The sequence below is a fragment of the Hemitrygon akajei genome, chromosome 1 (assembly GCF_048418815.1).
Source record: "Hemitrygon akajei chromosome 1, sHemAka1.3, whole genome shotgun sequence".
Lineage (NCBI taxonomy): Eukaryota > Metazoa > Chordata > Chondrichthyes > Myliobatiformes > Dasyatidae > Hemitrygon > Hemitrygon akajei.
Genome location: NC_133124.1, coordinates 207,958,441 through 207,971,483, shown reverse-complemented (window position 1 = coordinate 207,971,483; position 13,043 = coordinate 207,958,441). Strand labels below are relative to the sequence as shown.

The 13,043-nt window shown below is 45.6% G+C and overlaps 1 protein-coding gene across 2 annotated transcripts in view; it reads right to left on the bottom strand.

The window, feature by feature from the left end:
* Positions 1-8,891, bottom strand: part of LOC140734849 (leucine-rich repeat transmembrane neuronal protein 4) — a 341,841-nt gene extending 332,950 nt beyond the window's left edge. For both annotated transcript variants that reach the window (XM_073059447.1, XM_073059439.1), the window contains exons 1-2: positions 8,434-8,891; positions 6,606-8,128 (exon numbers count right to left, since the gene is read on the bottom strand). In XM_073059447.1, coding sequence (XP_072915548.1) covers positions 6,606-8,128; positions 8,434-8,437 — 1,527 coding nt within the window. In that variant the 5' untranslated portion in view covers positions 8,438-8,891. The remainder of the gene's footprint in view (positions 1-6,605; positions 8,129-8,433) is intronic.
* Between the last annotated feature and the right edge of the window lie 4,152 nt (positions 8,892-13,043).

Below are 13,043 nucleotides of genomic sequence, written 5' to 3'. Positions count from 1 at the left end.
AGCTTACAGAGGGTGGTGCGAAAGAAAACGGAAGTCACCCAGTGAGCAGCAGTTCTGTGGGCAAAAGTGCCTTGTAAATGAGAGAGGTCAGAGGAGATTGGCCAGACTGGTTCAAGATGACAGGAAGGCAACAGTAACTCAAATAACCATGTGTTGCAACAGTGGTATTCAGAAGAGCATTTCTGAATGCACAATACATCAAACCTTAAAGTGGATGGGCTACAGTACAGAAAAGCATGAGCATTGATACAGTGGCCACTTCATTGGGTAGAGAAGATACCTAATAAATTAGCCACTGAGTGTATATTTAGGAAAATAATAAGGATTGGCAATAAATGCCCATGATGCTCATATTCTGTAACTGAATAAATGAATGAACAGAGCTTTTAGCTGCTTTTTGTTAATATGCAGTGTGTAGGTTTATACTGGAGCCAATATGAAATGCCTTAATGTTACTCTTTTCAAGCATTTAACTCAGCTGACCCCCATTTAACTGCTAGCTGAAACCATAGGAATTTTTGCAAATCAACTTAATTTTATGGCCCCATTCCAACATGAGCCAGGCAGAAGAGTCTTGAGATAAAAAAACTGGACAGGATGAAGAATGAGCTGGCACCTGCAATCTTGAAAGAAATCATTCCTTTCTGGGATCTTGTTCAAGCAAACACTTCTGCCGTAATGAGCTGAGAATGATGGCATTCATGAGCATTTGAGTCTAATTTTTTCCAGAACAAGTTGTTGAGAAAGTTGGGGCTCCTAAGAGATTACTAAGACTATATTCGCAACGGAGAAAAAGAATAATGTGGTGTTTTTTTCCAGAAGGTTTACTGCACGGACACATTAGGGGACTACTTTCGTTCACTCTTGGAAATGAACTTTGTGCATGGATTCCAATGGACATCCACCATGCCGGACATGTCTCCCCTTCTCGCTTGCCTCTCCTGAGAACTCCACAGTCATAGTTTCTCTTTCTCAACAACCTACCATGCTTTTACCTCATCTGTCCAGTGGAGGACTAAGTTTCATATGGTGGAAGCCATAGCCCCAGACACTGGTCATCTGATGGCCTTCTGAAATCTCATGCACCTTCTCCACTGTTCCTACCCATCTCTGAACATCAGAGATGTTTAGATACAACTGGAAATCTTTTAAATAACATTAAAAATTAAATGCTAATAAAAAAAATCAAAAACATAATGAATTAATTTAAGGATACGTCTAACATAACAAAATAATTAAAATATTAATAGTTATTAAAACTGTGTGGGGAAAACACCTTCACTTACCTCTCAGAAAGCTGCATTCAGCTGAGTATGGTTGAGCCCAGTCACAACCTGTGACAGGTGTAAAGCTGACGGCCAGTGATAAAGTCAATGGAAAGTACAGCACAGAAACAGGTCCTTTTGCCCATCAAGTCTGTGCCAGGCTTCTTAAACTGCCTATTCCCATCGACCTGTACTGGGACCATAACCCTCCAAATGGCCTTACCATCCATGAACCTATCCAGACTTCTTTTAAATGTTGAAATTCAGCTTGCATGCACCACTTGCGCAGGCAGATTGTTCCGCACTCTCACAACCATTTGAGTGAAGAAGTTTCCCCTCATGTTCTGCTAAACTTTTCACCTTTATGTGGCGTACGTGGCAACTTGGTAAATTATTGGATCACCCAATGAGGAGGCCAGGGACAGATGCGCTATTATCGAATCTCTGAGTGCCCCAAGGATCTGCACTGATAAGTAAGTCCTGAACAGGCAGCTGTACTTGGAACACCTAGACAATAGTTGCACAGAGAATTGTCAGCATGAACTGATGCAATGCAAATAAGTGCACAGGAAGAGAATACAAAGGTGAACAAATTAGTACTTAGTGCTGGCAACCAAAGATAAGTTTTTTATCCCCTCTTGTGTGTGCCTGTATTTACTTGGATATAATAAAATGGGGAGCTCAAAAGTGGTGGCAAAATGGAACTGCTTACACTGCAAGCAAAGGATAGGAAGTCGTGCCTAGTGGATAGAATTAAAATTAGATTATAACTTAATCTTCGATTAACTTCTTTTACAACTGTAGTTAGGAGACTATCAGCAACATGAGAAAGCAGCTGGGCTCATGAATTCATAGTTAATTTACTTGCTTTTTGTCTCATATCAATAGCGGCCTTTTCAAAGAAAATTATCTGGGACACGACCTAGTCTGCCCTGTCTAATAACAAATTACTTGCACCACATACAATCAGTAGCCACTTTATTAGGTACAGGAGGTATATGCTCATGATCTTCTGTTGCTCGAGCCCATCCACCTTGAGGTTTGATATCTTGTGTATTCAGAAATGCTCTTCTGCACACCACTGATGCAATACATGGTTATTTGAGTTAATATCGCCTTCCTGTCAGCTTGAACCAAGCTGACCTTTCTTCACTGACTTCTCTCATTAGCAAGGTATATTTTCCCACATAACAGCCATTCACTGGATGTTCGTATGTTATTTTTTATGCACCATTCTCTGTAAACTCTAGAGACTGTTGTGTCTGAAATTCCCTGGAGATCAGCAGTAGCTGGGATGCTCAAATCACCTCATCTGGCACCAACAATCATTCCATGGTCAAAGTCACGTAGATCACATTTCTTCCCCATTCTGATGTTTGTGTGTGACCAACTGAACCTCTTGACCATGCCTACATGTTTAGTTGCAGCCACATGATTCTCTGATTGGATATTTGCATAGGTGTGCCTAATAAAGTGGCTTCTGAGAGTACTTAACCAGACATCTTCTAGATCAGCTGAACAACTTATCACTCCTACAAGTAATTAGAGCTAAAAATAAAAATCTATGATATTCTGCAGAATAAACACATCAATACTCATACATTGAAGTATAAAAAAGCTTAGATTTTGAAAGTTTTTACTCCTTTGCTGTGAATGCTTTAACTAGAATAACACTAAATGATATAGTGAATCTTTTCTGTACTCCAGAATGTCTTTGCCCAAATATTCCAATGTAAAAGTTATGGTGTGTGATCCAAATCCAACAGGTAACTATAAAACTTAAATTGACATTATTGCATGCATCAGCTGTGCCTCAGCAGGAAACTCTCACTTCTGACTCATGCAATTGTGGGCTTAACTCCTACTCTAGTGTAAAAGTTGCAGCCGGCTCTCCAAAGCAGTGCTGAGGGGTTGTGAGGGATTGCCTCCCTGCTGGAGGTGAAGTCTTATCAGATGTGGGATTGGCTCCTCCAGCTGGTGACGGTAATATTTCCCCATACTGCCTGGAACTTACAGCCTTCAACTGTTATTGGCAAACAGATTATGCCACATACATAAAATGCTGGAGGAACTCAGCAAGTCAAGCACCATCCATGGAGGGGAATAAACAGCTGACGTTTCCAACAGAGGCACATCTGAAACGTTGACTGTTTATTCCTCTCCATAGATACTGCCTGACCTGCTGAGTTCCTTTAGGATTTTATGAGTGATGCTCGAGATTTCCAGCACCTGCAGAATCTCTTGGGGTTATCTGCTCATTATCATGTTGCTCTCTGTAGCATTAATTTGGCTTCTGCGTTCCATACAATAGTGACTACATGTCAAAAATCCTTTGACAAAGTGATTCAGGACATCTGGACAGAGACATTCAAGGCACAACATAAGTGCCAGCTTTTTCTCTTTCAATACTGCACTGCAGGAATACTGCACTGGGTTTTGGTCAAGACATTAACCCAGGTTCCAGGTCATTGCTTGTGGTGGATACAAAACCATCCGTTTGGTGTAATTCAAAGATTTGGCAGCCCTTCAGATGGTTTAGATACCATCTTTTTCCTCAACTAGAAATATGAAGTGTGCTTCTGCTGCTGTGCAAGGCACCAGCAAGACCTTTTGTATTGGTCATCCTTAGATGCTCAGATTCTGTGAGAGGGCTGTAGTCCTATTGAGGATGCCCTCCCACAAAGGCATCAGGAAATTAGCAGCAATGAAGGCATATTAATTGCTCATATCCCACCTTTACAAAATTTGGAGGGGGCTTGCATACAAATCAATGCACAACTAGTCACTAAACACTACGGCGGGGTGGGGGTTGCTTTGGAGTTCGTATCTTTCCAGTGTCATTCTACAGACAACATCCCTGATCAAAAACAAGAACTATGCTCCACTTCTTCCCTTCCTAGTTTCAGGTTAACCCAAGTAGCAAATACTGTGTGTTTGTCTCTCTCTCCCCGCTGATGCTGTCTAACCCACTGATCAAATTTCTTGATTTTATTTCAGATTTATGTCATCTGCAGCATTTTATTTTCATGCCAGGCTATTTTTGAATTAACGTAGCCAAGACCAGGACCAATTTATGTTGCACTGGACTGGGTGCTGGAACAAAGATACCTAGGGAACTGTTCTTTTAGGGGAAAAGAAATTATAAAAAAACAGCCTGCAGTTGATGGAATTCTGAAATAAAAGCACAACATGCTGGAAGCACCTAAGTTCAGGAAGCATCTGTGAAGAGAGAAACCGAGTTAACATTTCAAGGCTGACGATAGGTCTTCAACCTGAAACAGCTCTGTGTTTCTCTTTCCACGGAGGCTGCCTAGTCTCCTAAAGTCCCATTTGTAATAGAGATGTTAACCAAAGCAAGTGGACATACAGGCTTCTATTATATCCAGGTCCCCCGCTGCAGCCTCCTCTTTATTGGTGAGACCCATTGAAAATTAGGCGACCATTTTGTCGAGCACTTCTTCTCAATCTACCAAAAGTGGAATTTCTCAGTGGCCTGCCATTTTAATTCTTATTTCCGTTCCCGTTCAGATATCTCAGTCCATGGCCTCTTCTTGTGCCATGATGAGGCTAATCTCAAGGTGGAAGAGCAACACCTTACATTCTATCTGGGTAGCCTCCAATCTGAGAGCATGAACATCAATTTCTCCTTCTGGTAAAAAGAAAGTCCCTCCCCCTTCCCTCTTCTATTACCCACTCTGGCCTCCTACCTCTTCTCACCTGCCTATATCACTTCCACCTGGTGCCCCTTCTTCTCCTCTTTTTTCCATGGTCCACTCTCCCCTCCAATCCGATTTCTTCCTTTAACTTTCCCTCCCACTTGGCTTCACCTATCACCTTCTATCCATCCTCCTTCGCCTCCTCCACCTTCTTATTCTGGCGCCTCTCCCCTTCTTTTCCAGCCCTGAAGAAGGGTTTCGGCCCGAAACGGCGACTGTTTACTCCACTCCACAGCTGCTGCCCGACCTTCTGAGCTCCTCCAGCATTTTGTAAATGATGCTTTGGTTTTCCAGCACCTGCAGAATTTCTTCTGTTTTGATCTGCAGGTGTTCCATCGCAGAAGGTCCCCATACCATTACATTGCTTCAGTACCAACTCCATTAGGTTGCTGCCACATGGCCTGTTTATAAGAATGGCTCCAATTGCAACTGGACTACACAACATGCTAAAAGACGGATTCATGTTTATCTGATTGGAATAGTTCAAATGTATCTGGTCAAGTCACTGCCCTTTCTTTGTTAATAGAAAGTAAGATCTGATTCTGGCAAATAAACAGGCTGCATGAAAATAATAAAGTGATAACTTTTATTTGCTTGATGTACAGATGCCACTCCTGCAGTGTTTAATAGATGGTTGAACATCAACACCCAGGGTACTGTCACAACATGAGTGATTGACAGGTACCTCGGCAGACGGATTAATACATTTTCATTAACAGGCAGAATCTTTTTCTGGGCTCTGGCATGAGACTGGCACATCACTTCGGCTCCCACCTCAACTGCAGAAACTGCCAGTAGGGATGGGATTTCCTTTACAATTCATTCACAGGGACTGGGCTCTCCTGGGCAATGTTAAGCATTGGGATAGAGAGCCAAATTGCCTCCTTCTGTGTCAAAACAAGAAAATTGATTTGAAGCCCATGAATGGCCTGATGTCCTATTCTGGCAGTCAACCATGTTGGGACTGGACTGACATGTAGGCCAGACCCGGTAAAAATGGCACATTTCTGCCCCCGAAGTGAGCCAGATGGGTCTTGATGACAATCCAGTAGTTCCGTGGCTATCACTGCCTTTTCAATTACTGGTATTTAATTAACAAATGTAATTTGAATTCATGCCTTGGATCTTTGTCCCTCAATTGTTATAGTGTCATTATGCCATCATACCACTGAATACACAGAAGGCACGCAAAGAGGACAAAAAGCACTGGTGTCACACGTGGAACAAATTGGCAAAGACCTGCCTGAGCAATTCCAAAGAAGGTGGAAGGCATGGAGAACCTTTATCTGAGGGAAAATCATTTGAATTTTTGTTTATTAACCACTAACTTGTAGTGTACTGTATTCAACCACCGCCTTATAATAAAAAATCTGGTTAACAGCAGACTGTGTTACTCATTTGATATCCCACCTCTGCCATACTGTCAATACACCAGAGCATGGGCCTGTCGCCTGTTGGCAGAAGTGGCTGAACGTCAGCACTAATTCAAATACTTATACCCGAATTGTATGTTCAGTAGCAGCAACGATGCAAGGCCAGGTGTTCACAATCGCGGACGGGGGAATATACCTCACCCCCAACCAAAGCCTCAGATGCCCTCTTCCCCAAGGAAAATACTTCCTACCTCACATTCCCTTGAGCCGGGTCTGTAGGTGCCTGCCGCCGTTCCATTGACTAACACGTCCACCGTTTCGGAGTTGGTTGGCTTGTAGTCCACATAGTACTCTTGCAAGGGGGAGTTAATTTGCCTCTCGCACTCCCTCTTCTTTTTCCGGCGCCTCTTCATCAGAGACCGCTGTTGCAGCTGCTTCATGCTGGCTGGGTACCTCTTCCAGGAGACATAAATCACCAACAAGATCATGGTTACGGACAGGAAGAGCGCCACACTCCCTGCTATTATCTTGTGAAAGGAGACATGTTCAAAGTCGTGCTCCAGGTCAGGGATAGATTCGTTGGAAGGATGGATGGAGACAGGGGGCTGAGGCTTACTGACCACGGCAGTCGGCTTGGGGGTGAGTGCCCTGTGGGTTGTCTTCGAGCCTTGTGGCCTCTGGGTGGCAACTGGGGTGACCCCAGCGCAAATTTTGTAGTGGTCAACGGCTTCCATGACGTTGTAGCCCTGGAGAGACTTGGGACCTGCGCAAATCATGGCGCTCTCCCTGTAGCCTTGGAAGTTCTTCAGCCAGTTGACCAGCGAGCAGATATTCCTGTTGCACTCCCAGATGTTGGAAGAGAGGCTGATGGTTGTCAGGGAGGTCCAGGAGCTGAGGATCTCCTGGCTGATGGTGGTGAGCTTGTTGGAGTTGAGGTGGAGGCTGTGCAGGTTCGGCACACACTGGAACACGCCGGGCACAATAGCTTGGATCTCGTTCCCGGACAAGTCCAACTTTTGCAGCGAGCTCCACGTCCATGACATCCCTTGGCTGAAAACCCTGATCCTGTTCCACTGGAGATAGAGAGTCCGCAGGCTGGACAAACGTGGGAAGTGGGCGAGGTTGACCTTGGAGAACTGGTTATGCTCCAGATGCAGCTCGGTCAGCTTCATGAGGCCGGCAAAGGCATTCCGCGCCAGACTGCGGAGCCGGTTGTAACCAAGGTCCAAGAACTCCAAGTTACGGCAGTCCTGAAAAGCCCGGACCGGTATAGCTTTCAACGAGTTCGATCTCAGGTGCAGGCTCTGAAGTTTCCTCAAACCCTTGAACTGCAGCGACTGCAAGACGTGCATCTTATTGTAGGAGAGATCCAAGTTGCGTAGATTGGGCACCGGGTGGAAGGTGCCATTGTGCAGCCGAGTGATCTTGTTAGAGCTGAGAATTAACTCTTTCAGCCGGCGGATGCCTTGGAACGCGTTCTCGTCCACCGCGTTGACATAGTTGTGATCCAGATAGAGCCAGGTGAGTTGATTCAGCCCGGAGAATTGGTTGGGTTTAAGGGACTTGATACTGTTGTACCGGAGGGAGAGACCGAGCGACCCCGAGGAAATGTTCCTCGGGATTTCTTGCAACGCCTGGGACTCGCAGTAGACTATCTTTCCATCGCAGCGACATGTCCTCGGGCACACTCGCTCAGCACCGGACAGCGCCGTCAGTAACACCGCGGGAACCAGGACCAGCACAGATCTCGGGGCAATGAGATATTTCATGAAACCTGCAAGGACGGGAGCGAGAGCGAGAGAGGGGGGGAGAGAGAGAGAGAGAGATGAGCGCCGATTAGAGAGGGCAAATACAAGCCGTCGGCGCAATATGTGTTGCATTCAGATGTCCCAGAGCGCAGGATTAGTTAATGAACGCCGGTTATTATTTTGAGCAGCCCACGACAGAGGGGGAACCGCGCCAATCAATGCACTGTTTATTTTGTTAAACGATGCAGATGTCAAATCCGGCTACATAGCTAATAATAATGGAAAATACGACTCCTGGTTAGGAAAGGGGTTAAACAGGTGCCTCACTTACCCATGCTGTTGCCGCGGGTCCCAATCCCTGCTGTTTATTCCGCTCTCTCTCCTATTCCACCGGCTGCATGATAGCTTGTAACTGGCAGAGAGTCGGGGTCGCTGATATCCATGAATAGCAATGAGTTCCCCAGGGAAGCGGAGCCGCCGTGCTCTGGGCAGCCCGTCAGGCTAGCCATGGAACGGCACGGGAAGGCTGGGGGCGAGGCGAAGTTTGCCCGGGTGATGATCCCTCCACGCCCCTGCCTTCGGTGCCCATTCCTGGGCTGGCCCAGCGCCGCGCCGCCTCCCTCCTGCTCTGCTGCCCAGTTCCGAGGGGGGGCTCCTGCCGTTTCATCCGAACCTGCAGCCCAGACTCAGCAATGCTCCCACTACCCTTCCCCTCTCACAGACAAGACTGGAACTTCAACACCAACGCACACGCGCCTTTCCCATCCCAGCGCGCCACTGTGTAAGTCCGCTGCCTCTGACGCGTTCTAATAAGAACCCCCCCCCCCCCACCACTACCACCACCCTCCACTCCCCTCCGCCTTCCAAAACTCCCCTCCCTCTGAGTTTCACGCTGATATGTTCTCTGTATCAGCCCTACTAACATCTCTCCCCTTCCTCCTTCTTAACCCCCCCCCCACCTTTGCAAAGCGAAGTAACAGTTCTTTACTCAGTGCCCCCCCTCCTCTCCCCTTCCCCTCGAACGACAAGGGTCCTTTGGAGTTATGCGCCCTTGCTGCATTACGACATGCCAGATTTACTTCTTGAAAACATGCATCAACATAATTTTACTTAATGCAATTTCTCCCGGAATCTGAATGGTGCGTGTTTAAATTGTAGCTTTCTCGTTCTCTCTCTCTCTCTCTCTCTCTCTCTGTTTGGAAGGTGGGGGGGGGGGAGAGATGAGGCTGTGGCTGGTGGCCATGCCCCCGGGTCTTGCCAAGTGCAACGGCAACTTGGAGATGGGGGCGGATGAGAATGTGACTGGGTGAGTAAAAAAGGGGGGTTGATGTTCCGCGACAGCACTGAGACGCTGTTGTGTGCTCCGAAGCCCGATGACTGCGAAGACTGAAACCATCATCCCTGTTTATTCCGCTGGTGTCTATTTCCCTTTTGTGCCTTCGAAGACTTGTCACTGTGTAAGGCGAGCCGCTACAAGTACACCCGGCCTGACCACCACCAGCTCTCGGCCGCACCCTCCGGGAACACTCCACACTGTTCGCAGCTCCATCACCGTTCAGTTGCTGAAACTTAAAATACCACTCTCTTCTTTTACCCTTCCGATGTATAAGAACTCTGTCAAAATCACTTGGAATTTGTTAACCACAGTAGCTGTGCTGTTAAAAAATCGTTTGCTGTCTCAATTTATTTCACAGTTCATATGTATCTGTAACTCTTACTGTAGATAACTGCATCTCCCATGGAATGGAATATTTTAGCCTGTTTTCAGTTAGTAATTGTTTCATTTTTCAACTAGAAATAGCGACGGTTAATTCCCCCCCACCCCCCGCCATTCTCATTGAATAAAGACCCTCCCTTCCCTTTGCAAACTGATGTTGGAACTGTCTATATCATTACCAACCAGTTAGATGTACCCAAGAATTGGGTGAGTCACAAACTGTAATAACACTATTCAGATAGATGATATTTAGTTTTGGTTAAGCTGCTATAGACTTTCCAAGATCAGCAAGAGCGGCTGAGTTTGACGGTGGTGTGACTTATCAAAGCTTCATTTGACACCCACAGTTCCACTTGTGAGGTCATCGAGAGTTCTTCAGGAGAACCTCCAGAGCGCCCATCTTACTACCTTTTCAATCTCAGTCAATCTGAAGCAGTTCCGGAGGATCAGAGATGCATTCTTCCTGGTAAACAACATCCAGCACTGGGTTCACACCATCTGGACACCCTCTTCTCATTGTTGCTTTCAGGCTGGACCTACAGGAGCCTGATGGCCCACATCTCAAAGTTCAACAACTGATCCTTCCCTGCTGCCAACAAATCTCTAACTGACAGGAAAGGCCCTTATTCTACCTTGAAACATATTTCCCCCAACTTGCACTAATATGATGTTTAGGTTTGTTTGTTGAGTATGTTATATGTATAAATTATTTTAATTTATGTTTGTGTAATTTATATTTGTAATGAACTGTGCTGTTGATGCACGTAGCTAAGTTTCATGGCATTTATACACCGGTAAGTATTCCCGAGAAAATAAACTTGAACTTGAACTTCAATACATGGGTCTGGATATAACGGGTGGCATGAGTCATTTGAGAACGACATGTGGCCGTTGTTTGCTCCCAGTGAATGGAGTCAAGGTTGACATCCCCCCCCCCCCCACCCCTCAGAATGTCCCTCTCCAATTTGAGCATTCCTGGGCCAGGGGTGAAAGTTTAAAGTTCAAAGTAAATTTATTATCAATGTACATATAAGGTATGTCGCATCCGGAATTATTTCCAGGTAGCGGACAATTTCCTTCCATGCCACTCTGGCGTATTGGGAAATCACGTACTAGGAAAGTTACAGTTACAGTAGTGGTTTGCCATTGCCTTATGCTGGGTGAGATTTTTTAAAGCGATCACCAGCTCTTAATGGGAGCCGGACGGATTCGAACTCGGGACCTCTCGCCCTGAAGTCCAGTGCTGATGCTAGGGGAGGCCAGGGGAGTCCAGAACCAGAGGCCACAGTTTAAGAATAAGGGGTAGGCCATTTAGAACAGAGTTGAGGAAAAACTTTTTCACCCAGAGAGTTGTGGATCGATGGAATGCTCTGCCTCAGAAGGCAGTGGAGGCCAATTCTCTGGATGCTTTCAAGAGAGAGTTAGATAGAGCTCTTAAAGATAGCGGAGTCAAGGGATATGGGGAGAAGGCAGGAACGGGGTACTGATGGTGGATGATCAGCCATGATCACATTGAATGGCAGTGCTGGCTGGAAGGGCCAATTGGCCTACTCCTGTACTTATTGTCTATTGCCACTATGCCACATATATTACCCTGAGATTCATTTTCTGTAAGCATTGATAGTAAAAAAAAATACAATAGAATCAAAGAAAAACTACACACAAAGACTGACCAACAACCAATGAGCAAAAGAAGACAAACTGTGAAAATACAAAACAAAAAACAAATAATAATAACAATAAATGAACTAGTAAATAAATAAACACGAGAAAGACTGCTGATGCTGGAAATCCAAAGCGACACATGTTGCTGCAAGGTCTCCTCTTGTGCCAAGATGAGGCCAAGCTCAGCGTAGAGGAGCAACACCTTATATTCCGTCTGGGTAGCCTCCAACCTGATGGCATGGATATCGATTTCTCCTTCCAGTAAACCATCTTTTTCCCTCCCCCTCCCCTCTTCTTCTATTCCCCTTTCTGGCCTCTTTTTTCTTTTCACCTGCTGATCACCTCCCCTGGGTCCCCTCCTCCTTCCCTTTCTCCTATGGTCCACTCTACTCTTCTATCAGAGTTGTCCACTCCAGCCCTTTACCTTTCCACCCACCTGAACTCACCTATCGCCTTCTGGCTAACCTCCTTCCCCTCCCCCACATTTTTATTCTGGTGTCTTCCCCTTTCACTTTCAGCCCTGAAGCAGGGTCTTGGCCCTAAACATTGACTGTTTATTCATTTTCATCAATGATGCCTGACCTGTCGAGTTCCTCCAGCATTTTGTGTATGCTATTTTGTTAAGTACATAATACTGAATTATGGAGTCCTTGAAACTGAGTCCATAAGTTGTAGAATCTCTTCTGTGTTCAGGTGAGTGAAGTTATCCTTGCTGGTTCAGGAGCTTGATGTTGGAGAGGAAATAATTGTTCCCTGAACTTGGTGGCATGTGACCTAAGACTCCCGTATCTCCTTCCCAACAGAGGCAGTGAGAAGAAAGCATGATCTGGATGATGTGGGGCCTTCATGATGGATGCTGCTTTCTTGTGGCAGCGCTCTTTGTAGATGTGCTCAGTGATGGGGAGTGGTCTTCCTGTGATGGGTCAGGTAGTATCCACTGCCTTTTCTAGGTTTTTCCATTCTTGGGCATTGGTGTTTGCATACCAGGTCAGAGAAGGACAAGGGCAGCAGGTGCATGGGAACACCATCCTCCTTGGCTCCCATTAAGGCACAGACATCTGACTTGGAAATACACTGTAGTTCTTTCATTGTCTTTGGCTCATGATCTTGGAATTTATTAACTACATTTGTCATTGCGATTCAGTTTGCGTACTGATAATTAGTTATGTATCTTTATGATCAAGTTGGTGGTTGACTACATGACACCAGCAGAGTGGAGTATTTTAACCTGATATCACCCACAGTCTGAATTTCAATTAGAAATCCTCAGCAGTAAAGGTCTATTTTTTCCAACCTTATTCATTAAAACCCCTCTCTCTCGCTTTGCGAACTGATTTCGAAGCTGTATGATCACCCACACAGCAAAATGTGTCGAGGAACCAGGTGAGTCACAACACATAATGACACCCAATACCCAACGGCACTGTAAGTTTAAAGTGGCTTACCATCACATTCTCAAGGACATTCAGGATGGGCAAAACTGCTGACCCTGGCAGCGGCATCTTTTCTGCAAATGAGACATAATAGTCCCTGCTTTAAATGTAGCCCCTGATTGAAGT